The 27,451-nt window shown below is 35.4% G+C and overlaps 1 protein-coding gene across 1 annotated transcript in view; it reads left to right on the forward strand.

Annotated features, from left to right (window-relative positions):
* The window catches only part of SEC23A (SEC23 homolog A, COPII coat complex component), a 56,965-nt gene extending 30,707 nt beyond the window's left edge, over positions 1-26,258 (forward strand). The window contains exons 15-20 of the mRNA XM_041759324.1: positions 7,644-7,721; positions 9,974-10,135; positions 12,103-12,189; positions 13,998-14,153; positions 15,835-15,900; positions 24,868-26,258. Coding sequence (XP_041615258.1) covers positions 7,644-7,721; positions 9,974-10,135; positions 12,103-12,189; positions 13,998-14,153; positions 15,835-15,900; positions 24,868-24,957 — 639 coding nt within the window. The 3' untranslated portion in view covers positions 24,958-26,258. The remainder of the gene's footprint in view (positions 1-7,643; positions 7,722-9,973; positions 10,136-12,102; positions 12,190-13,997; positions 14,154-15,834; positions 15,901-24,867) is intronic.
* Positions 26,259-27,451: the final 1,193 nt, after the last annotated feature.

Raw genomic sequence — 27,451 nt, forward strand, 5'->3', positions numbered from 1 at the left:
AGCTGATTGCATAAACTTCTTCAGCATCATATGATATGTTATCAATGCATTCATTTATTGTATTACTTTAAAATGGAACATTTTCAGTTTATCAGGCTGCATCTTTTTTTTTAAGTATTTATTTTATAGAGAGTATGCCAGTGCATGAGTTGGGGGAGGGGCAGAGAGAGAGAATCTTAAGCAGACTCCCCACTAAGCGTGGAGCCTGACATGGAGCTCCATCTCACAAGCCATGAGATCATGACCTGAGCCAAAACCAAGAGTCAAGTTTAACCAACTGAGCCACCCAGACACCCCTCAGACTGCATCTTATCCTAGCATTTTACTTACTTTAATTTTACATGTTGGTATTATTAGGTTCTATTATAGTTCTGTGACTTTTTCTCTCTTTTTTTTAAAAAAGATTTTATTTATTTTGAGAGAGTGTGTGAATGAGTTGGGAGAGGGGCAGAGGGAGAGGAAGAAGCTGAGCAGGGAGTCCCACATGGGGCTCCATCTTAGGACCCCAGAATCATTACCTGAGCCAAAGTTGCTGAATGAACTGAGCCAGTCAGGTGCCCTGACCTCCTTTCAGGGTAATAAGTTAGTAATCTGACATAGTTTGCTTCCTGAGCCTTTTCAATGGATGTGACTTTGTTTACTAAATGCCTTATTCTTTCGAGAAGAAAGTGTTTGAAGCGATCAGACCTTTTGCCAATGGCTGTGATTTGTAGTAGAGTGCTTTTGCCATTTTGTGAGAACTACTACTACATTTGTAGGTTATCGCATGTGACACAAAACAAAGTACAACTTGGGTTATCAGCTCACATAAAAACCCACTGATGGGGATCCCTGGGTGGCTCAGTGGTTAAGCGCCTGACTTTGGCCCAGGGCGTGATTCTGGAGTCCCAGGATTGAGTCCCGTGTCGGGCTCCCTGCATGGAGCCTGCTTCTCCCTCTGTCTGTGTCTCTGCCTCTCTCTCTCTCTCTTTTTCTCTCTCTCTGTGTCTCTCATGAATAAATAAATAAAATCTTAAAAAAAAAACCCACTGATTAGTAGCTTTCATTGTAAAGATTGATCTTTTCTGTGTCCCTTGTTGCTTAAATGTGGTGAAATGACTCAGAAGATTGTAATTCTTCAGAATTCTCTGTGGGGTAATGTCTAGAATATTCTGTCTCACACTTGAACTTCAAAATTTGCCATATTGTTTGACATGCTTGTAAAACACAAACACTATTAATATATAAAACAGAATGGCCTTGTAAAGAACTAAATGAGTTACAAGAAGTACAGAATTACAAAAACATACACTATAATTCACTTCTACACATTCTGCAATTTTGTAGTATTAAACAGCAGTGCAAGGGTTTTGGGAATAGAGAATAGAAGAGTCATAGCACGATGAAAATTTTACTATTATTTTCTGCCACACCAATATAGTTTGTTCCTATAAGTCACTTGGCAAATGTGGGTAAGAGGAAGTTGGTGGAAGTATTTTGAGGGAGGGGCTGATATCGTCAGACTATTGTTCTGCTTTCTGTGCAAAATAGTTTACACCAGTTATTGGTGGCTTCCCTTGTCATATGTCAAAAACTAAGAATGGAGTTTTCCAAATGAGCGTAGTCCTACTGCATACTGCCACATGGGAATGAAAAATGGCCAAAAGAAATTGCTGGGGCACGTGGGTGGCTTGGTGGTTGAGCATCTTTGATCCTGGAGTCCTGGGATCCGGTCCCACATTGGGCTCCCCAAAGGGAGCCTACTTCTCCCTCTGCTATGTTTCTGCCTCTCTCTGTGTGTTTCTCATGAATAAAGAAATAAAAAAAATCTTTTAAAAAATTAAAAAATAAATAAAAATAGAAGAAATTGCTAACAGGTAACTTGGAAACCATCTATCACTGTGGCTGACATCATATGGTATGCAAAGTTCAAAAAACACATTTTTAAAAGATTTTAAAGAACTCCTAGTGACTAAGAAACCCTCATATATAGTAAAAGTGGTGAGAATGTGATCTTTACATTCTTCTAATTGATGGAATCACATTAACATACAGTTGAAGTGAAACTCTAGGTGATGACCAATGAACCTTAGTTATAAAAGCTGTTCTAAGACTGATTTTTTGTACTGATTATGCACTGCTAAAATTTCAGCTGTAACAGTGATAACAACACAAATAGAGAAGGGATTAATAGTACCCTGTAGATACTATTTATAGTTTTTTCCCAATGAAAAAAATCTATGAAATTATACTAACAAACTTCTTTCCTCAATTTGGTATAGTGAATGTAATTATTTTCTTTTTTCTTGATGACTCAGGCTTATTTTCATTAAAAATAAATCTCTTTTTTGGGGCACCTCTTTTTTGGTGCAGTCAGTTAAGTGTCTGACCATGGTTTCAACTCAGATCATGATTTCAGAATCATGAAAGTCCCAACGACGTGGGACTCGTTTTTGTTTTTTTTTTATATTTAATGTTTTTTTATTATCAGGAATAAAGCTTGCATACACAAAAGCTCAGTCACACTTGTAGGCTATTTTTATATTCCCATCGCATCCTCCAACCGAAACCTAACACGGTGTTGCGTGGATCACAGATCCTCAGTACAGCACCTGTGGGTCGTTTTGTTTCCTCATAAAGGACCTTTGGGTCACCAAATGAACCATTGTTTGATTCCAGTGATCAGCAAGCACGCATTGTGACATGTTGTGCTCTTCTGAAGATAGGCAAATAAAGGCATTTTTGTTTCGAAATACGGCTACACAAGTAATATCAAGAGCTACACTTTATTTTTTTACTTTGCAGCCAGATATGGCATTAATGGTTTTGTAGGTGTGCCTGTCATTTAAAAGCTCTGTAAAGGAGATCTTACGCACCCCCACAGTCCAGAGGGAGACCAGGGCGTCTAGAGGTTAAAAGGTTCTGTCCAAGGTCATGGTGGTAAGAAGTGAGTAGAAATCACCCTCGGAGTCACTTGCATTGGCCTCTGTGCTCAGCGTGGAGTCTACTTGAGATTCTCTCTCCTTCTTCCTCTGCCCTTCCCATTCATGCTCTGTCTCTGTCTCTCTCTAAAGTAACGACATCTTTTTTTCTTTTCTTTTTTTTTTTTTTAATTTTTTTTTTTATTTATGATAGTCAAAGAGAGAGAGAGAGGCAGAGACACAGGCAGAGGGAGAAGCAGGCTCCATGCACCGGGAGCCCGATGTGGGATTCGATCCCGGGTCTCCAGGATTGCGCCCTGGGCCAAAGGCAGGCGCCAAACCGCTGCGCCACCCAGGGATCCCATAAAGTAACGACATCTTTAAAAAAAAAATCCAAACATCTTTTTAAAAACTCTTTTGTAGGTAATGGGCAATGTATGGCCAGATTGGTGCTGTGCCACATTTGCTTCTGACACTTTTAATGTAAGCCCTCACTCCCCTTGGTCATAATCATTTAAGCTATTGTTTTCAACATATGCTTTGTCCCCTCATCCAGAGTCTCTTGTTTGGGTCCATCTTGTGCCCACCTTCATCTTCATGGACCTGTTCCTTACCTTTTTTCGTTTTTGTTCTTTACTTTTTTGACTCTTGACTTTTTCTATTGAATGACACCTTTTTCACAACTTAAACTTGATATTTGATTTTGTTTTTTCATCTTTGACCTTTGGTTTACCCACTAACCACAAATTGTGTTTTCCTTTTAGCTGTACTGCTAGCTACAGTGGATAAACAGTTCATCTAGCCCAGGAAATCTCTTTTGTTTAAAACCCTTGGAACTTTCCAGAAAATACTACCCCAGCCAGGTTTTTCCTTATTATACCAGTGAAACCAGGCACTTTAGTTGTGCTGTTTCTTGTTTTCTGTGTTTTCTTAGAGAAAGAGAGAGCGTGGGAGTAGGGGAACAGAGAGAGAATCTTAAGCCGGCTCCATGCCTAGGACAGAGCCTGATGGGGGGCTAGATCTTACAACCCTGAGATCCTGACTGAGCCAACCAGGCTCTCCTGTTGTACTGTTTTTAAAGATGATCATATTTGCCATTACCATTTTCTTATAGAGATTGTGCTTTGACCTTTAGGACCCATATATGTATCTGCCTTTATGTGTATATAGTTACTGAATTAAAGACAGGACTAGATTTCTTGTGTTGATATTTTCATCAAGAAAATTGTATTATTGTTGCTTTATCTGCCCAATCTTACTCCTTCTGAATAACTCCAGCCATGGATCTTTAAGACACCTCCTTTATGCTTCAGTCTTTTTGTTCCCATCTGTATTAGTGTTTTGGTTAGATTGTAAATAAGGACTATTTCTCAAGATTCCAGTAATCAAAGACTATTTCTCAAGATTCCAGTAATCAATGCACTTGATAAGTGTTCAAAAAAATTTTTTTAAGTAATTCAAAGATTAGAAATATATGTATGTACATATTATGCAAATTTTGTATTGTTAACTGTGGTAAAGTTTGGCTGTATTTTCAAAAAACAAGTTATACACATTTAACTTCTGGATATAAAAGAATGTTATATTTTTTTAATTGATTGATTATTATTATTTTTTTAGGAGGGATGGTGGGAGGCGCAGAGGGAGAGAGAAAATCTTAAGCTCCACACCCGGTGTGGAGCCTGATACAGGGCTCGATCTCACAACCCTGAGATCATGACCTGAGCTGATGCCTAACTGACTGAGCCACCAAGGCACCCCTGGATACAGAAGGATTTTTAACACGAAATAAAAAGCAGGAGCCATTAAATAAAAATATTCAACGATTTTATTATGGGGGCAGCCAGGTGGCTCAGTTAGTTAAGCATCTGACTCTTGATTTTGGCTCAGGTTATGATCTCAGGGTTGTGAAATCTAGTCACATGTTGGGTTCTGCACTTAGTGGGGAGTCTGCTTCAGATTCTTTACTTTTCCCTCTACCTCTGCTCTCTCTCTTTCTTTCTGTCTCTAAAATAAATCTTTAAAAACTTAGAAAGATTTTATTACATTAAAATGAAAAAAATCTATTTGGCAAAAGTACCATTACAAAAATTTAATGTCAATTTGTATGTATGACTTATATATGTATATTTTTATACATATAATGGAATATGGAAATTTTTATATATATGTGCTTTTACAAATGAGTAAGATTTGGGGAAAAGTGAGTAAATGTCTTGAACAAGGTATTAGCCAAAGAAGGAATCCAAGAAACTAGTAAACATATGAAAAAATTAACAATCTTATTTATAATCAAAGTTAGAAAATAGAGCAAGATAATTTTTATTTATCAAATGGGTAAGAATTAGAAAAACATAATAATGCTTAAGAGTTGGTTAGTATTCAGGGAAATGGACAGCTTCATAGCTTGAAGGTTTGGAGTATGAACTGTACAAGTTCTATAAACATCTATATTACCTTATATTGAGAAGGCAGTTGATGATATATATCAGAAGCTTAAAAACTGCCTTTTACCTAGAAATTCTATCTCTAAGAATTTAATCTAAGGTTATAACAGGATAAATGCTAATAATGAGGGATTAGATAGTGATATGAAAATAAATGTTCATTATACAAGCAAAATTTTTGGACGTAAGTTTGAATACATCTCACTCTAAAAATTATTAGCCTTTTGGACATCCCTGGTTAGCCAAGCATAAAAGTGAACAATGTTTTCATTACCCTCATTAACCATAACATAAGATTTTCCTAATGCTTTATTTTAACAGAATTCCAGGCACAATTTAAAATGTGTATATTTAATGTAATGTGATCAATAGTTCTGAATAATGTATGACTACTGGTTTTGCTCACAGAGTCTTTTCAGTGTATTTGACATTTTAGATTTCAGGTGTATTTGCTATTCAGATCAACAATTCAGGAGAATTTTCTGCAATGATGGAAATGTATAATCTGCACTTTTATGGAAGTACTTACTACTCATATATAGCTGTTGAGCACTTGAAATATGGCTAATGCAATTGAGGAACTGGATTTCTATTTAATTTCAATTTGTTTAAATTGCCACATAAAGCTAGTGGTTATCATATTGTACAATGAAGATTACTCTCATTTTTCTTTTAAAGATTTTATTTATTTACTCATGAGAGACAGAGGGAGAGAGAGAGAGGCAGAGACACAGGCGGAGGAAGAAGCAGGCTCCATGCAGGGAGCCAGATGTGGGACCTGATCCTGGGTCTCCAGGGTCACTCCCTGGACTGAAGGCGGCGCTAAACCGCCGAGCCACCCAGGCTGCCCAAGATTACTCTCTTAATCAAAGTTCGTCAGTGAAGTATTAGAGGGCATTAAGGACAACAATACTCTTATTTCCAAATACCAAGATCTGTTTTCTGAGGATTAGCTCTACAACAATAGCTTTGCTATTCTTTGCATGACAGTGGTTCTGATATGATTTTTCTTGGAAGCCAAAAACGTGTTCAAGCCAATTATGCCTTTTTATGTGCTCTATACAGCACAGATAATTACATAAATCATGTAGTTAAACATTTTAGGAAGCAAATGCAACTGCACTAAGTATAGCAGTGAATCCTTTGCTATTTTTAACTTGTTTTTTGTACCCTTGACCATATGTGAGTACTATGCCGAACATTGCCAGGATATAGACCAATTGCATAAGTACTATAAAAATTTTCTCATATTCGAGACTCTGCTCAAGAACAAGGTGAGAAAGCTAATGTTTGTTGAATGCTTACTATTAGTCATTGTGTTAAGCACTTTCTCCTAAGTTTTATCTCAGTTATTTAGTTGCGTTTTGTCACATTATCGTGGAGGGCTTATTTCTCGTTCACCAGTGTATGTGCCTCCATTTACCTTAATATCCTTCTAATTTCTGCCGTGGTGTTTATTCTTTGTTTACCAGTTTACCTGTTGGTCTCATATTTTCTTTTCCTTAGCCTTTTTTTTCTTTGCATTGTTTCTGTTGTAGAGTTTTATACCATCAGCTTGCTTTTGTAACCACTATGGTAGTTTGATAGTTGCATCTTCCAGTTAGTAGGCTGTTGTCCTTTTTAGGCAGTCTTAAAGGGCACATGTTGAACTCTCTGGCCATTATCTAAGAACTCTATTTGCTATCAGAGACAGTTTAAAAAAATCCAAATATTTGAAAATGAGTTATTACTGCATTGGAGCCAATGTATTGTTTGTTTATAAATTCAAGTGTATTTTTTTGGGTGTAATTCTTCTTGATAGGTATATAAATAAATTCCAGTTTTATCCCATATCAAGTATCTACTTTCTAAAGAGTAATAACTTTTTTAAAAAATATTTTTATTTGAGATGGGCAGCCCCAGTGGCCCAGCGGTTTAGTGCCGCCTTCAGCCAAGGGCATGATCCTGGAGACCCGGGACCGAGTCCCGCGTCAGACTTCCTGCATGGAGCCTGCTTCTCTCTCTGCGTCTCTCTGTGTGTCTCTCATTAATAAATAAATAAAATCTTAAAAATTTTTTAAAACATTTATTTGAGAGAGAGGGAGCACATGTGCATGAGTGTGAAGGGGGCAGAGGGAGAGGGAGAATCCCAGGACCCTGGGATCATGAGCAGAGCTGAAGGCAGATGCTTTAACCATCTGAGCCACCCAGGCGCCCCAAGAATAATAACTTTTAAAAAATAGAATACGTATAGGTTGGAGGGTTAGTAGTATGCCAGGGAATATATTACTAACACATTTTATTTTATTTTATTTAGTGTCAGAAATTTGGAGAGTATCACAAAGATGATCCAAGTTCCTTCAGATTTTCAGAAACTTTCTCCCTTTATCCACAGGTGAGTAGGTAAAAGGTCCCTGTTCTTTTCTTAGTGTTGACAATAGTATTGAGTCTCACTTTTCCTGTTGTATAAGAATATAGGACCTGTTGTATTGGGTTATTTTTTTTGTAATGTTTTAAGTTTTGGGATAGCTAAGAAATTGATACTGTGCTTGAGTAGTCATTGAAAGGTGCATAGTATTTTTATGATTGCCTTCAAAAGAATCATTTATTTCTGGTGAAAGAAATTTACATTGGAACTCTACTCTGGGGTAGAAGTAGGTGTGAGGCCGATTAGCTTTCCATTTGATATAAGGGATCTAATTACAGTAGTACTGAAAGGAAGTAACTTGACCAACCAGCTATTTTTACAGCATGGTACCATTACCTGAGAACAATTTTATGGGGATATACCAAATAAATAGAAAAGAAGCTAATTTGATTTATCTTAGAGAACGTTTGCCCCTTGGGCAGTGGAATCTACCTGTCTTATTTTGGTCGATATTTTTAAAAGCTTAGGTTATTTATGTGATGACTAACAGAACATTTGTTCAGCTGAGGTCTATATGCAGGGAACTTTAAGAGAATAAAGATGACTGGCACGGATCTCATTTTCAAGGAGCTTTCAGTCTGAAGGGTGAGAACTAAAATATACCTAACAGAACAGAAGGGGAGAAATGCTGTAAAATATACACAAAATTTAAGGGAAACTTACAGGAATCCTTCCAAGTAAGTGGTGTCATACATCTTTTTAGAAGAGGGCATTTTAGCTTAGTCTGGAAGGAGGATTATATTGAGACATGGAAATTCAAATTTTTCCCGTGAACACTTTGCTTAAGGCTTTAACTCTCTTTTCAGGACTACTATTATTTTTTTTTGAAAATCTTTCAGTGAACTGTATTGTAGAAACTTCATGTTTATACAGGGAGATGTCCCTAAATCTCTGGTTACAATTTTGGAGAACTAGGAAAGAGCAAAGTCTATTTGCCTTAAGTCAAGCAAAAACCTTTCTTAGGACTCATATTAGTAGCAGAAACTTAAAGAAAAGAGATTGAGGGCATTAGCCTTAGTATTTGACTGAATGCTGAACACTTTCCTTTCTTTCTCTTCTCTCCCAACTCTATGCCTTCTTTTTAGGCTTTTAATAGTTAATAGATCTCCCAAGAGATTGGGGCTTTTCATCTTTCCCCCTCTATTGGAAATAGCAGAGGACCCACAAAAATTTTTTTCTTTGTGGTTTCTAAACGCTTTTATAAAAGGTAACATAGACTAAATTTAAGGAAGGTTTTTATTTCTAAAATATTTACCCCCAAATTTACCAATTACATATTGCTGTGAATAAACAGGAATAGCTAAAGTGGTAAGGGATGAGACAGCCTCTCCATGAATTCTGATCACAGAAGAAAGAAAAGGAATGCTAATGTCATTGAGTGACATGTGCTGGGAGAGACCTGTGGATGAGTCCCAGACAGGAGCATCATGTAAGCACTTGAGCCCTGAGTGCTGAGGGAAGTGTAGAAAAGTAACTGAAAGACAAATGAGAGTTCTTTGGAAAGCTGATTCTATTGATTGTATCTGAGACCCTTTGATTGTATCAAAGCACAATGTAGCTGTCCTTTGTTTAGGCCAAACTCTTCCCCTTTTTGATCTCTTTCATATTGAGGAGCGGATAGAAGGAAATTGAAAAGAGAAAGAAGTAATGAAACAAAGTCTAAAGAATGTTTCTTAGGAATGAGAAAGAACTTAAATATTGAGAAACAAGTGAGTGTATGTAAGTCCTTTTTTTTTCTTTTTTCTTTTTTTTAAATCAATGCAGACCCTTCCCCATGCATTTTTTGGGAACTCTCATAAAATAGAAAATCTATTAATCTATTTTTATGTTCTTTTGGACTCTTTTGATGGTGGTAAGGAATAGTAATAAAAAAGATTCAGAGATAGTGGCCAGAGAGATGAGGAATAAAAACAAAGAATGCTGATAATGCACCATGTAGCATCAGCATCTGAATAACTTAGTTCCAGGCAAGGAGTTTTTTGTTCCTAGTCTTGTTTTCATTTTGAGTCATCTCTTTTACTTTCATTTTTGTAATTGTTGTTGAATTATATTTTTAAGTAACTGATAAAGACCATTAATGAGATTCTTAAGAATACAATTTAGAATGTCCTTATAACTTGTTTTTATTATCTTAATAGTTCTAATCAAATGCTTTTATAATAGTAAACTTTTTTTTGCAATAAAATAAGTAAAAGCTATCTCACATTTTTTTCTTGTAGTTTATGTTTCATTTAAGAAGATCTCCTTTCTTACAAGTTTTTAACAATAGTCCCGATGAGAGTTCATATTATCGTCACCATTTTATGCGTCAAGATTTGACCCAGTCCTTAATCATGATTCAGCCTATTCTGTATGCATATTCTTTTAGTGGACCCCCAGAGGTAAGAGAGACAGAAGACAACAATTTGTTTTGTTGCTGTGATGTGTGTCATTAAAAAGTGAAAACAAATTTTCTTGGAAGATGGTTACTAAATATAAGAATTTAATTCAAGAAGTTGTTATATATTCACTTAAAAAAATTTATGAGTGCTTACTATATGCCAGGTTGCACTAGAAAATCATTTAAAAAACATAAAAAGTGAGGTGGAAGAGACTTAAGATCAATTAATCTAGTTATTTGGTTGATCAAATCCTCTAGGGCTTGTGATTATTATGTCTTTAACAGGGTCCAGATGTAATGATGAATCTAGAACCTGTAACTTTTTCAGAGTATATTGTCTGATAATTAGGACATTCTGTCTAAACAAAGCTTCTTGCTTAAATATAATCTCATTCTCTTATAGCCCTTTTTGAACATAGGATACAGTTGATTATAAAGATGTATAGTTAGAAAGGTTAGAAATCTAATGTCATCCATTTAGATTTCTTAGCAAACTGTCCCACTTTAACCAGTTGTCAAACAGTTTTTCTATTTTGTGCTTCAAATTGTCTGTTTGGCCACTTAAAAGTATTAGTGACTATATTTGAAAATAATATTTAAGGATGGTCAGCATAAAGAGAATATAATATCTCTTGATGAATGATCTCTCATGATGCCTTTATTCATTGTTTTGTAAAAAATAGTGTATAAAACATTTTGTTACTATAATTGTTTTTAGTAGTTTGTCATAGTGTCTGCTTTTCTAGAAAATATATATTGTTAATGTGATGGTCTAGCCATGTATTTTGGTCGTATAGTTTTGGTCTTTCTTTCTTTGAATCAGGAAAGAAAGTTTTAGAGATTTTTATTATTTCAGAGTAATACATGTAAATTGTAGGTGTCTGGAAAATGTAGATTAGTGTTTAGAAGAAGTTTGGAATCCCACAATCCCTGCTGTCTGCCTCTTTTAAATTCCAGTCTTTCCATTTCATCCATGAATCCCATTAGCTTCATTTACTTAATTTGCTTTTGGAGTCCTCTTTCCTCAATCATGACTTATTCTTCTGGATCATTTTCATTAACACAGAAACCTGAGTAATATTTACATTAAAAACCAACAGACAAAACCACCCTTGACTTCACATTTTCTCTAATTAGCACCCATTTCTCTGGTCTCAGTTGTAGCTAAACTCAGAAAGTTACTTGTCTGTATGATGATCTCACCTCACATTCTCTCCTCAACCAACATTATTCAGATTCTTGTCCTTGACATTACATTGAAACAACTCTTACCAGGCCACCAGTGTCCTACATCTTGCCAGAACTCTCAGTAGCATTTACCTAATGAGGATTCTCCTTTAAAACCTTTTTTTTTTTTCTTTTCTTTTTTTTTTTTTTTAATTTCTCTTATACCCGCAGTACCTACTGGTTTTCCACCTAATCACCACTTCTTCCTTTTCGGTCTCCTTTTGCTGACTTCTCCCTTTCAGATCTCCTAAGTGTTGGCAGGTTCCAGGGCTCCATCTCTGGCTTTTGCTCTGTCCTCTCTCCCTGTAGTGTAGACATATACTGTGATGCATATACCATCTTAATGTGTGTGATACCCAAATTTATGTCATAGCTCGGGCTTCATTATATTTCCTATTAATGTATATTAGCTCCTTACATTTCCTATTCAGAACTATTCTGTCTCCAAATTTGCTCTTTCCCAAGCCTTTCCACTCTCACTAAATGGAGCCATCATCAGCCTTGGGAGTTAACACTGATTTCCTCTTGGCTCTACTTTTTCCATTGTTACCTCCATTTTTGTGATTTCTCAGAAAAAATATACTGCAAGAATTCATGATAGCAAGATGTTTTTAAGTTATAAGATATAAACTTAAAATTTTTAAAATATTCTGGAAAGATCGATTTTGTAACTTTAAACTTTTAACTTTTTGTAAATTTATTTTTCCATCTTCTTCTTCTCTCACTGTTTTCTGCTGTTAGCCGGTTCTTCTTGATAGCAGCAGCATTCTTGCAGATCGCATTCTTCTCATGGACACGTTCTTCCAGATTTTGATCTATCATGGTGAGGTAAGATTCCATAGCATTTAAAGCTATGCATATATGTGTCATAAAGTTTTTGTTCATGGAAGCTTTCCCCTCCTTACTATGTAGCTAGTGCTTCCTTCAGGATAAACTTTTATTTCTATTTTTATAAAATAGGTATAAAATACAATTCTTTCTTAAAGTATTTAAAAAAAATATTCCACATGAGCTGAAAACTTATTTAAAGCATAAGTGAGTTAAAACTTACACCTTTATTTGATTGGAATGGTACATACTTGAAAAGAGCAGAATATTTGAGTAGCTATTAAGCTTTATTTATTTATTTATTTATTTATTTAAAGATTTTATTTATTCATGAGAAACACAGAGACAGTGGCAGAGACATAGGCACAGTGAGAAGCCGGTTCCTTATGGGGATCCTGATGTGGGATTCGGTCCCCAAACTCTGGGATCATGACCTGAGCCAAAGGCAGACACTCAACCACTGAGCCACCCAGGTGCCCCGCCATTAAACTTTAATCCAGGTATTTAGCAGAACTCTCTCCATTCCTGCATTTATTCATTCAGCCAATAACTAAATGCTTCCTCTGTATAAGAAAGCATTATATTCTGGATGCCTTGAGAGATACTGAGTTTCTTTTTTCACAGACCCACGCTCAAATTTATATTCTAGTTAGTCTAGTAACGTGCAGATTTATTTTTCAAATTGTTTTAATTGTAAATGATTTTAGATTTGTACTATAATAGTAGAGGTGTTACTCAAAATATCCTTTTAAGTAACATTATCTAGGCCTTTTAAAAGATATATTGATTATTATTTTGAATTGCTACCAATACTAATGTCCTTTAATTTTTAAGAATAATGTCTATTCTATCCTAATGACAGTAAGGTAGTTTGCTGCTTTTTTTTTGTAATTAAAAAAAAAATAGCTTGTTAATGTACTTAACAGAGAAATTGGAAATGCACATGACTGTTCTTCTGTTAAATACAGAATATAAAGCTATATAGAGTATATATTGACTGATGCAATTAAGTTAGAAACCAAGCCAAGTTTAAATTTTTGGATGATTTAATTACATGGCTTTTGGAGCCATTTACTTTATTTATTTATTTTTTTTTGAGCCATTTACTTTAATAAAAGAATTGATTCAGATGCTCTTCTACACATATATTATCTTTATAATGTTACTGCTATCATTACTCAAGTTTATATGTTTATATATCTTGCCAGAATGTAACTCCATTGATAAAGATTTTATATAGTAGGCAGTTAATTTTCAAGTCTCTGGGAAATCTTCTGTTAACAAAAATCCCCCTTGTTTATCATAAACTTAAGTAGATAGCTTTCAGCTAATAATATAAACGTAGTGTTTAAAATTTTTTCTGGTTTATTATTTCTTTTTACTTTTAAAGGAGAAGAAATATTCTAATTTTGCATCTATGTACACAAGAATACCAAAATCAATGTCTTGATTTATTTTTATTTTTTTAAAAGATTTTATTTATTTATTCATGAGAGACACAGAGAGAGAGCCATAGACAGGAGAAACAGGTTCCATGCAAGGAGCCCAATGTGGGCCTCATCCTGGGACTCTGGGATCATGCCCTGAGCCAAAGGCAGATCCTCAACTGCTGAGCCACCCAGGCGTCCCAAATGTCTTGATTTAAAAACTGATAAATGAAATAATAATTTATAATTTTCTTATTTTCTGAGGATCAATTCTTTTTTTTTTTTTTCTGAGGATCAATTCTTTTGAAAAAAAAAACTCTTAAAGTTTTTGGAAAGGCAAGAAATTGAAAGTAATAATTCCTTTCATTGTTTTAAAATTAGACCATCGCACAGTGGCGCAAGTCAGGATACCAGGACATGCCAGAATATGAAAATTTCCGCCATCTTCTACAAGCCCCAGTGGATGATGCACAAGAGATTCTTCATTCCAGATTTCCAATGCCAAGGTACATTGACACTGAACATGGAGGTAGCCAGGTAAGTACAGTTAATTTGTTTGTTGTTAGTCTTGTAATGAGTTGTTCTCACTTGCTTCTGACTTTAATATGAAAAGACTACTTCATAAGGCAAGTAAAAGAGAAAGGAGATAGGTAGAAAGAAAGTTTACAAGGGAAAATATGCTTGTTTTTGCCTTAGCACTGAGAGCAAAGTAGTGATTATGGGCCAGTTGCCAAAAGCTAGCAGTTTCTCCCACCTTCTGCCACCAGCCCAGATTTAGTAACAGAGCCAGAATGATGTTATGGTGGTATGTCAGCTTTAGTTGAGCAAGAAGGACAATTTGGAAAATAATTTAGTGTACCTTTTTTGGCATAATTGTTTTAAATCTGCTTATTTAATGAAAAAGTCAATGAATATGAAGTTTGTGGTAACATAATTTTTTCTGTTTTCCTCATTCTGTCAGTTCAGTTTTTAGAAAATGTCATGCATTACAAAGCATTGTATTACAAAAGGCTTTGTGGTTTTTAGAATTACAAGGATTAACTACCTTACAAATACACATGGCCCTTCTGGACCTTTCAGAAAGCTTGGTTTAAGATCCCTTAACATATACTCTTAAAATACTTCTTACTTCTCCCTTGTAATTTTGTTAGAGTTATAATAAATTAACTATAGGTTATTATAAGTTTGTTTCACTTGCTAAAGGCAGGGACCTTGCTTCATTCATTATTATATCTCTAGTGCCTAGCACAGTGTTATAAATTATGTGATAAATATCAGCAACTGTTACTCAGAAATGATAGCAGTTATTTTTCGGGTTTTATTATATTTGTAATAAGAGTTACCATGTATGGAGAATTTGTAAAGCTGATAGTACTTTACACACCTTATCTCATTTGATCCTCAAGACAGTCATATTGTTATCTCCATTTTACAGATAATAAGAGTGAAACTTAGGTTATTGTGGCCAAGGAAACACAGTAGGGGAGAAACTGAGATTCAAATCTGGGTGTTCTGACTCTAGAGCCAGTGCTCTTGTATTAAAATGCTTACTCATAGAGTAGAAAAAGATTTTGTGTGGTACTAAATTTCAAAAGATTGACTACCTATATGACATAATTTATGCCTAGTTTTCTCATTGATGTGTTGTCATGTGTAGTGCTATTTTCCTTTTATTCTGGTTTTTCTGTTGATTAGGTTTAGTGGATAGATGGTTAAAGTGTTGAGTAAATTGTCTTATGGAAAAACCTACAGTTTAAGAAAGTTTGAGAGTCATTGTTTATTTTATTTATTTATTTATTTGTTTGTTTGTTTATTTATTTATTTATTTATTTTGAGAGTCATTGTTTAAAGTAAAAGAATATATAGGTCACTTTTTGGTACTTCAAATCTCTGATGTTTCAGACCAAGTGTTTAGTAAATTTCACACAACTCTTATACTTGTTGCACACAAAATTTTATATGCTGAATTTTGGACTCAGCAGTTTATTATTTGTTATGAGTGTTTAGCTTGGAGAGAAAAGGGTACCTTTATTTGTAACATGTTGTGGCCCACATATTTCCAAAATTAGTTTATTTTTTAAAAGTTGCTTTTTAATAAAATTAGTTTTATTAAAACATATTAAATAAAGTTGATTTTAGGTTACATATTGTGTTTGTTCAGCTCATATTGACTAAATCTGTTTTTAATGGATAATGTTATTTCTTCTTCCCTTGTAAGGCTCGTTTCCTGCTTTCAAAAGTCAACCCTTCCCAGACTCATAATAATATGTATGCCTGGGGACAGGTAAGTGTAAATAGTGGAACTTGGAATTATTTCTTTAGTGTATTTATAGTTTGTTATTTTAGTGAGAACTACATTTTTTCCTGTGTATTTGCTAGTGATTTCTGTTGTAAAATTAATGAAAAAATGAGTAGAAAATAGAATTAGCATTTGGTGGCACCATAGAAAATAAAAAGTGATCGTATCAAATAGGTAGAGTTCCTTCATATTCCAAGGTTAATACTACACCCTTGAGACAAAAAAGCAATATAGTGTATAATATAAGATAGGAAGTGATGATTTAAGCTTAATGCTAGGACATGAACTACAAAAGGCCACACATAATAAGTTGAAAGAGATCAGGGATTGTAGTTGAACAAGATAGGCAGGAGCCTGGAAATCATTGTTAATATATTTTGGTTTGTAAGAAGTCCTACCTATTGGTACAACATTTATCAAGTATCCAATGTATAGGACTTTGTATTGGCACTTTAGGATACATAGTGACCATCCTTGCTTTTTTTTTTTTTTAATGTTTCAAGTTTTTATTTAAATTCTAGTTTGTTAACATATAGTATAATATTATTTTCAGGAATAGAATTTAGTGATTCATCACTTTGATCATCCCTGCTTTTAAAGAGCTTGTAATCTAGTACTAGAGATTCAATACATATCTAATTAAAATATAAGTCAGTATGAGATATGTTCTTTTAGAAAAATATAAAATGTTATAGGGGTTAGAAGAGGAAGGGGGGAAACAGCACATGATAGCAGTAGGAGACTGTGTGAACAGAAAAGAGCTCACAAAAGGGAACATTTCCTTTTAGAATGGTCACAGTTTTTAAGAAGTAGAAATTGTATGCGGAAAGGACTTCCAAGTAGAGGACAGTATGGACTAAATAAGGTACAGAGCACACATAGGATGAATAGAACAATAAATTGGAAGTGTATTGTGTGACTAAATTGTGGAGGATCTTAAATGCTAGGTTGAGTTCTGAGGAGCTGAGTCTTTATTTAGTAAGTAATAAAATGTTACTGAAGGTTTTTGAACAGGGTAAATTTGGGTCTGAGAAAGTAAAGTTGAATCTTAAAATTGAGAACATTCTGCAGGTTGAAACTATGTTTTGAAGTAATCCAAGTGAGGGAGAATGAAGGCAAGATGGTGAAAAGGAATAGATTTTAGTGATATTTTAAAAGTGGAACCAATGAGATTTGATTAGAAGTTCCAGAAAAGTAAAAGTTATTCTAGGGCAAGACAGCTAAATGCAAAATCTGAATTCTGATTGAACTCTGGATTTTACAGAGGAAAGAAGTATAAAGAACATAATTGGGATATTTGCGAAATTTGAATATGTACTATTTATCAGCTACTAGTATAATATTACTAAATTTCTTTATGGTGATACTACTGTTGTGGTTATATAGGATATTGTCCGTGACCCTGGGAGATACATCCTAAAGCATTTGGGGGTAAAACATCATGATATCTTCCAATTTACAGAAGTGATTCACAAAAGAAAGAAAAGGAAAAAAGGAAACATAAAGAAACATAAAGCAAATGTGGCAAAATGTTAATGAATTTACGTATAGAGTATGTGGGTGTTCATTGTACTTTTTTCTCAACTTTTCTATAGGTTTGAGTTTTTAAAAAATAAATAGCTGAGGGAAAACAAGGTAAGGAGGGTTTTCAGCTAGTATAACTAGGAGAACATGTACCAGCAAGTGAGAGGCAGAGAGAAAACGTTTATTTTAGGCACACTGAATTTGAGATAACATCTAGATGGCCAGATAACATCTAGCAGGCTTTTAGAAATTTGGGTTGATGATCAGGGCAATGATGTGAAAGTTGATCATGGACAAGTGATACTTAAAGTCATCACAGTGGATACTTGTCCAAGGAGAGAGTAGAGAAGCAAAAGAAGGATGAGATAAACTCTTGAGGAAGTACAATTGGTAGGAGTAGTTTACAAATAGAGAGGTGAGAGGAAATGAAAAGAATATTGTACCATGTTATAATAGGTGAGGGAGGGCTTTATAGAAAGAAGGAAGTATCTCAAAATATGAGATGCTGTAGACATTTGAAGGGGGATAAAGACTCTAAAAAGGTGGAATTTGAAGACTAGGAGGTAGGTAATTTGTGGCCTTGGTAAGCAGTTTTAAATATTGATTGAATACAAGATAGATTGTAAGGAGTTAGTACTAGGGTGGTAAAGAAGTGGAGATTGTTAAGTGTAAATGGTTTTTCTACAAATTTAATCTGAGTTTGAATAGTAGGATAAAAGGATGATACTTATTAGGGTAAGGGCATAGAACTTATTTGTAGATCAACTGTAAGAGGCTGAAAAAAGCTTACAGATGTTTAAGATCCTCAAAAGCAGGAAGTGTGATCACAAGCACTATATGCAGCTGATGCATTGCTAAGGAGGCAGGACATTTCCTTCTGCAAAAGCAAATTGGTAGGAAGGATAATGAGAGAGAAAGATGTTGAAGACGGAATGCTCATATTGGAACGCTCATTTTATTTACTAACAATTTCTAGAGCTTGCTTCCATTATGTTTTTTAACCATGCTTTGTAGTTCAGGCATTGCATCAAAGATGACAGATTTGGGGGGTGATATTAGCACTGGAAATAAGAAAGATGGACACATTAAAGGGAGTACAGTAATTTCTATGTGAGGTCCAGGCTGGGTAGAAGCAGTAGTATTAGGATTAAGGCTTCTTCTCTTTAAATATAGAGGTACCTCAAAAATTTTCCCTGATTTCCCGGCATACACTGTTTTTTTGCATATGGGTGATTGCATACACCCATAAGGCTTCAGCTTTCATCTGAGGCTAACTGGCAAATCTGTACCTTTAGTTTGACTTCACATTGAGCTATAGACTGGAATTTCCATAGCTGCATGTTATATATACGTCACTGGAGGAGCTTCCTGTAGATATTGCATAAGCAACGTGTCCCAACTTGAAATTACCTCTTTTTTACCATCTTGTTCTGTTTGACTCTCCTATTTTTACAGAGGACCCCACCATTTTCTGAGTTCCCAAGGCTTGCAACTTTAGTCATTTGCATTTTATTTTCTCCCTTCTGCCCCTAATTATTCATAAATGGTTTGATCACTTTCCCCTATCCATTCCCCCCTTTCCACATCACTAACTGAGGTCAAGCCCTTGTTACTATTCATATAGAGTGTCAGTGCTTCAGACCTTTTTCTTCCATTTTGACAGTGGCCAGAGTGGTCTCCCTAAAGCAGTTTTAAGTTAAGAGCACTGCTAGAAATCTTTAATCTTTGGGGTACCTGGGTGGCTCAGTCAGTTAAGGGACTCTTGGTTTCGGCTCAGGTCATGAGATGAAGCCCTGCGTTGGGCTCTGTGCAAAGTCTGCTGGAGATTTGCTCTCTTCCTCTGTCCCTTCCCTAGCCCACATGCTCTCTCTCTCAAATAAATAAGTTTAAAAAAAAATCTTTAATAATGCCGTATAGAATTATAAATAAACTCTTTATATTGCTTTTGAGGGTCCTTTATTGCATAATCCAAAGTTTTCCCACTTTCAGCTACTGTTTTGTCTTTTTAGCCAACTGGATTTCTTATTCTACTTTGACTACATTAAGCATGTTACCATCTTTGTAACTTGTCCCTATCACCACTTGTACACATGAAGCCATCCCTCAAGGCTGAGTTCGAAGTTTATGGACTCCATGAAAATTTTTCTATGATTGCATGACTTGTTTAATATAATATTTTTCCCCCTTCATTCCTTTTTTTCGTCCATTTCTGATGCTCTTATCTCTCGTGTTAGGTTATAAATTACTTGAGAATAATAACTATGTTATTTTAATTTTTGACTGTCTACAGTACCTTAAACATAGCATGTATTGAGTATAATAGATTTGGTCAGAAGAACAGAGATTAGAGTATGAGAGCTTTGTGGAGGTATTTAGGAGTTAGAGACTTTATGATATAGATAAATAAATTGAATCCATGGTCTAAAAGTTCTGAAAGGTAAGATTTTTTAGAGCAAGGAAAGGAGTTTACTCTTGGAAATTGTGGAAGGGGTATATAGCACATGAAAGAAAAAAATTTATGCCTGTATAATGCATATACATATGATTATCAATATCACCCTCACCATTTCACTTGCTGTGGAACAAAAAGCTAAGTATACTACTATGACGTGGAAGTTTGGAATACAGAATGTGCCATAAATCAGCCTTTCCATTATGCTTGAGTCATCTGAGTATTGGATCTAGTCTGGATCTCACAACTTAAGAGAAACTTACTTAAGAAAATTGCAAGAGGATAAGAAAGTAGTACCAATTAATAAAGTTCATGGAAATGGTGATTAGTCATTATGGAGAAGGAGAGGTTAATGGATACCTTAAAATAGTATTTGTCAGGGGTCCCCTAGCAAATGCCCTTAGGAGCAGGTAAGTAACAAATGAATGAAGCTCTTACAAGAAAATCTGATACTCTCTGAGTGAAGGGGCAATACCTGCGGGCAAGGGGCTCTGGTGGACTAGGGTTTGTGGGAAGAATACAGAAGTCCTTTTCTAAAGAGGGTAGCTGTTCTTTCCCTCTAGCTGATTGTTGCCATTTATATAATTTATTTAACAAAATGTTGTGAGCCTACATTAATGCAGACTAAATAAAATAAATCTTCGTGGCCGAATTTCCACATTAAAAAGTATGGTTGGGGGTCCCTGGGTGGCTCAGCAGTTTAGCCCCCTGCCTTTGACCCTGGGCATGATCCTGGAGTTCCAGGATCGAGTCCCACATCAAGTTCCCTGCATGGAGTCTGCTTCTCCCTCTGCTTGTGTCTCTGCTCGTGTTCGCTCTCTCTCTCTCTCTCTGTGTGTCTCATGAATAAATAAAAAACCTTAAAAAAAAGTATGGTTTAGTTCATGGAAATAATAACTTGCTTCTTGCTTTTCTGGATTTAAATTACAATATGGGGCACCTGGTTGGCTCAGTCAGTAGAGCATGAGACTCTTGATCTCAGGGTTGTGAATTCAAGCCCCACATTGTGCGTGGAATCTACTTAAAAAAATAATAAATTACAGCATGGAGATGTAGTTGGTAGTAAGCTTATAAAGAACGTGTTGAGCTGTTAAGCATGGAGAGGCATCATTCTGGACTGGTAGTTGAAAACTGTTACTTATCTTTGACTTTGTTAACAAAGTTTAACAATATGTACATGATATGCACAGTAAGACTCAGTAAATATTAGTTATTAGTCTTCCTTGTTCTCAGTGGGGAAGTAATAAGTCTCGTTAATGATTTATTTATTTATTTATAAAAGATTTTACTTATTTGAGAGAGAGTGTATAAGCTGGCAGAGGGGCAGGGGGGAGAAGGAGAAACAGACTCCTCACTGAGCAGGGTGCCCACTATAGTGCTTGATCCTACGACCCTGGGATGATGGCCTGAGCTGAAGGCAGATGCTTAACTGGCTGAGCTACCCAGGTTCCCCTATTTTATTTTTTAAGATTTATTTATTTGAGAGAGAGAGAAATAGCATGCCTGTTCCTGAGCAGGGGGAGGGGTAGAAGGAAAGTGAATCTCAAACAGACTCCCCACTAAGTGTGGAGCCTGATACAGGGCTTGATTCCATGACCAGTGAGGTCACAACCTGAGCTGAAATTAAAAGTCAGATGCCTAACTGACTGAGCCACCCAGGTGCCCCAAAGATACTTTAAATAGGAAAGAAAATCTGTTTTAAACTTTGATGTTTAGGGATGCCTGGGTGGCTCAGTGGTTGAGCATCTGCTTTTGACTCAGGGTGTGATCCTGGGGTCCTGAGATCGAGTCCTGCATCAGGCTTCCCATAGGAAGCCTGCTTTTCCCTCTGCCTATGTCTCTGTCTTTGTCTTTGTGTCTCTCATGAATAAATAGATAAAATCTTATAAATAAATAAACTTTTAAGTTTATTATGACCTGGAAGTAGAGGCATAAATAAGAGCCCTAAGGTCTTTCTTGACTTATGCTTTTTTGTAAGAAAAATTGTTAATATTTTTATAGATAATAATCATAATAATAATAAGCTGAATCTATACTGTTTTAGTTCCTGTGCTAAGCTTCTTATGCACTCATACTTAATTATTAAAACAGTCTTATGAGGTGCTTACTATTAACTCTATTTTGCAGAAGAGGAAATTAGGCTTAAATAGCTTAAGTAACCTATCTAAGATCACATAGCTAACTTGTGTTAGGGTCTGGATTTGACCCTGTGCTACTCTGACTGGAGAATACAAATGTTTAATCATTAAGCTAAATCGATGATTGCAGTTTAGAGAGTTAACTTGGTAGCCAAGTATTTTACTAAAAATTATACAATCTTACAATTTAGTTTTCTTTTTGTCAGAAATCAAGCACCAGTGATAAGTTTTATCCATAGATGGCCTGAAGAGGGCACCACTGCAACACTGCTTCCCCACTGCTGTAGTTTCATACACTAATAGCTTGGATCTTTCTGCCTAATCCTGGATATATTTTAAGGAGAAAACAGGCACAGTTGAAAAATTAAGGTCAATCAGCTGCAAATTTTTGATGTTTGCATTGAGCATTAGTATTTATAATTTCAAATAAAATCTTTACATATATAAATTAGAAAATTGATGTATATTTTTGTCTTGACCGGGAGAAATACATCTGGGATTGGGTGAATTGAAGTGGAAAATGTGTAAATCAGGAATATTTACAGAAAACAAAAAAAAACAAGAGCTACCAGATTATTATTAGTCTAAGTCATAGTTTTGAGACCTTTGCTTCTCTGTTAACTGAATGTACAATAAGGAAAAATATTTTTGGTGTTACAAGAGTAGATTTTTCAAAAGAGGTAAAAATAGCTCAGACATGTTGTATTCCTGCTGTGTGTGTCAGGTATTGTTCTGTTTCTTTACACAGTTGAACTCATTTAATCATTATAACAACCATATGAAATAGGTCCTTTTGTTACCTTTATTTTACAGATGAGGAAACTAAGACACAGAGAGGTTAAGTAATTTATCTTCCTCAAAGTCACGCAGGCAAGTGGCTGAGGAGGAATCGAGCCCATGCTGTCTGGCTCCAGACTCCAAACTCTTATTCTCAGTGCTATTGTCTCCATTATCAAGTTTTTATGATTAATGTATGAAAACACATAGTAAAATTGATTGTCCCTTATTCAGGAGAGGTCATGGCATGTCTGTGGCTATGCCAGACTGGAATTTGCAAGAGCTAAAAATGCCCATGTCCTATTTGTTATTCACTTGCTGATCTCTGAAAATTACTTGTTTTAGATTTTTTTATATTTACTTATAAATGAGAACTTGAGTATCAGGTGAAAAATGTAAAAATCCAGATATAAAATCTTTCAGAAAACCTTTTTCTTGCTACAATAGAATTTCACTGTTAGTGGTTTGGATTACCAAAGTCATTCTGTCAACACAGTTTTTATTAAAATTGAAGTTAGGGATTTTCCTTAACTCTTGATAATTACTTAGGACCCACAGAGATCAATTAAAATGACTTGAATGAAAATGATAAGCATGGTTTATTTTAAAAATATTGTAGGGACACCTGGGTGGCTCAGTGATTGTTTGCCTTTGGCTCAGGTTGTGAACCTGGGGTCCTGGGATCCAGTCCCATATCAGGCTCTCCGCGGGGAGCCTGCTTCTCCCTCTGCCTGTGTCTCTGCCTCTCTCTCTCTGTTTCTCATGAATAAATAAATAAATAAAATCTTTAAAAAAATTGTAAATATACCAATATACCTCCTTCCAGCTGGCATGTCTGTTAAAATATGTACAATTTCTTTCATTCCCCCCCCCCCCCCCCCCCAGATTTTATGTGTTTATTTGAGAGAGAGGAGAACACGAGCAGTAGGAGGTGCATTGGGGGAGAGGGGGAGAAAGAATCTCTAAAGCAGATTTCTCACTGAACACGGAGCCCAACATGGGGCTTAATGCCAGGACCCCAAAGACCATGACCTGAGTAGAAACCAGGAGTCAAATGCTCAATCAACTAAGCCACCAGGTGCCCCCAAATATGTGCAATTTCAATTTTATTTAGTAGACAGGCAGCAGTAATCTTACCAAGGCAGATTTATTCCTTAGTAGTGATAAAGCACCAATACATAAAAGACAAATGAACACTTTACTACTGTAGAGATTAAGTTCGGTATGTAGTTGTCCGGATTCTGCAGTGCAAATCTGATGCCGACCACTTGGGGGCAGTGCAGGTTAAATGACGTAGTTCACAGCAGGCCTGCCCCCAACTTCAGGTGCCAGCTGCTAGTGGGATTCCTGTACTTCCAATCTGTAGGGGTGAGAGGGTGGGGGGAGTTGGTGGTGGTGGTGCCTCCCCCTCTCAGGTTTGATTATTCTAGAAGAACACACAGAACTCAGAAAAGCACTATATTTATGATTACAATTTTATTATAAAGAATACAAATAAGGACCAGCAAAGAGACCCCCTCAGAGTGAGGTCTGGGAGGGTTCCAGATACAGAGCTTCTGTGCTCTTTCCCCATAGAATCAGGATGTGTTACCTCCTAGCATATTGATAAATTTTTTAGACAGGAAGCCCTACTGAGCTTTGGTATCAATATTTGTTTCTTTACTACCAGGCCTGATTTATTGAATCTCCAGCTCCCCTTTTTCCCTCCCTTTTCCTCACTTTCCTTCCCTAGAGGTCGTGTTGTCTGAAATACCCAGCCCTCTAATCACATGTTGATCTTTCTGATGACTGGCCCCCATCCTGAGTCATCTCATCTCAGTTGAGCTCATGAATTCAGTTGTAAGTGGAGGGGCTTATGAATAACAAAGACACTACTATTAGGAAATTCCAAGGGTATAGAGTCTCCCTCTGAGGAACCAGGGACAAGGGCCAGTCAGATTATTCTACAACAGGAAGATCGGTATTATTCTGCTTATAATGATTCCTTGTCTGTTTTAAACATTTGCTTATACATTTTAAGGTATTACTCTGTTTTAATCATAGCAAACATCTTTCTTCTAGGAGTCTGGAGCACCTATTCTCACAGATGATGTTAGTTTACAAGTGTTTATGGATCACTTGAAGAAACTTGCTGTGTCAAGTGCTGCTTGAAGAGCTAAACATATTAAGGACACTTAAGAGGAAATAATATTTCAATTTCATTTTTTTCATTTTATCTGTGGAAACCAACAGAGGTATCTCTCTAGGCTTTGTATTAGTATGCTTTGAGATAACATGTGGAAAAATGTTCACATTTGTAGATTAAGCTGGAATATGAGAGCAATAAGAACAAATTTATTTTGCTTCCCACAGTATTATGACTGGTTTTAGAAACCTGAGGTCTTTATAACTTAATTATGTTAAAGAGTAAAAAATAGAGTTGGCCTTGTACTACAGAGATATAACTCATTTGTATATTGTAGAAAAATCCAAAGTGGCACTGAATATGTCCTTGCTGACTTTTTGAAAACTTGATTTTAAGCAGAAAGTAAACAAAACCATCAACAGTAATGATAAATGTGAACATTTTTGCCTGTTCATTAAAATATATCTGTGATTTTCAAGCACTTATGCATATACTTTTTCTGTACTTATTCTGTTAAGGAAGATTTATTTTTATGATGATTTGTTTAGGAATTAGTTGGCTTTATATAAGGTAATTTTCACAAAGATAACTTAATGGTTTTGGTCATTTGGAAAAATAGTTTAGAGATGAAAAGTTTTTGGGGTAACAGTTCCACAACTGACAAAAAAATGTGAAATTCCCATAAAGTACCCAACTTACATGATTAAACAGGATAATTTTTTTTTTTAAAGAGTGATAGAAAATAAGCCATTTTGTTATAGTGCATTTTAGGAAGTCTGCAGTAAAGTAACTGTCATCACTACTAAACCAAAATTGGTTTTTACTGCATGGTTATGTTGTTTCCCCTTGTTTTTCAGAGGTAAATTTTACTTTATGTCCTTCAGTATTTTAACACTATTTTGGGAGTTTACATATTGCTTTTTATTTTTGCTTCCACTTTATGAAATGTATTAAGTTCTTATTCAAACAGTATTATATAATATTTTGTTGAATGATATCATGTGGTGATGCTCAGTTTTATTTTGATTTATTCATTAGTATCATTCACTTTTACCTTTTAAAGTTTACTTGTAGTAAATGTTTACATTGCTAAAGCCAGATGTTTGACAATGAAATTTATATCGAGTACTGCAAATAAAAGGTGGTGCTATGATAAATGCTTAGAAGGACAGTTTGATGATTGTACTTGCATGAACACAATCATATGATAAAACAAACTTAAAAAATTGTTTATATGTTATATTCAATTAAATAAATTGCTCTCTTCCATTTTATTTGAATTGAACTGTGCTAGGCCTAAATACCAATAAAATATACTTTTTCTGTGTTTTCCTGCTTGTTTCAAAGTCTGATAAAGCCTGAGAAGCCTCATATAAAATTTGAACAATTATAAAATCTGCTATGAGTAGATTAAAAAGTGTTCATTTTTTTTAAATGACAGCTTTATTGGATATAATTCACATACCACACAGTTCACCCATTTAAAGTGTACAGCTCACTGGTTTTTAGAATATTCAGAGTTGTGTAATCATCACCATAATCAATTTTAGAGCACTTACATCCTCCCCAAAGTAGTCGTTTTTGCCATAAGGAAATTGAGTTTTGGATTAACATATTTTGAATTGAGTTAAGCCCCTGTGATGATACATATTTAATTTGCATGGGCCCTTAACTTACACTCTTTAAGAGTGCATTGTTGTTCTTGAGTGGTAAGTCAGTACTTACCCCCAACTGTCCTTTACTTTTCTAAATCAATTACAGCTGAAGGTGCTAAAGTAAGGCATACGGAGGAACAAATATATCATCATACTTTTTAAACTTGCCATTTGAAAGAAAGCACCTGGGATCTGTTTGTGTCTAATTTAGCTGTTACTCAATTGCTACATATTTAAATAGATTGTTGAAGAAAGAAATGTTTAACCCTTTTAATAAAATTCAGAGCAGATAGTGTATCTGCTAAATTGTAAGCAGCATTGAGAAGCTTTGATATGTCCAGAACTATTTGAAATTTACTGTTGAATCTACTACCCCTAGTGGCTTTATCTCTAAAAACAGCTTTAGACCTCATCTGTGTGCATTTTTATTTTGTTGTAAGAAGATACATTTATTCTTTTATGGGCTGATTCGAAAAGTGAGCTGACATTTTCTCCATCCAGTTCCCCACTTGATAAACTTACCTCTATATTCCCTAGCCCGTGGCCTGCATGTGATGAATGTGCTTGTTGTCCAGTCGAGGCCAGAAACCAGTGAAGCAGCATTTTTCGATTCTTACTCTCCACAACATCTTTAGTAACCATTTCTACCAGTTCTGCCTCTCTAATATCTCCCTAGTCTCTTTACTGTTTTCCATTTTACTGTTCTTCTGCCTTCATCATGTCTCATGTGGTTGGTGCAGCTGCCTCCTAACCTGTCTGCTTTCCCCAGTCTCCTCCATTCTTCTCTTTAATTCTCTGAAATACAAATCTGATTATGTCATTCTCTTTGCCCTCATAATATAATCCAAATACTTTGACCTGGTAA

This window comes from Vulpes lagopus, chromosome 6, assembly GCF_018345385.1.
Source record: "Vulpes lagopus strain Blue_001 chromosome 6, ASM1834538v1, whole genome shotgun sequence".
NCBI lineage: Eukaryota > Metazoa > Chordata > Mammalia > Carnivora > Canidae > Vulpes > Vulpes lagopus.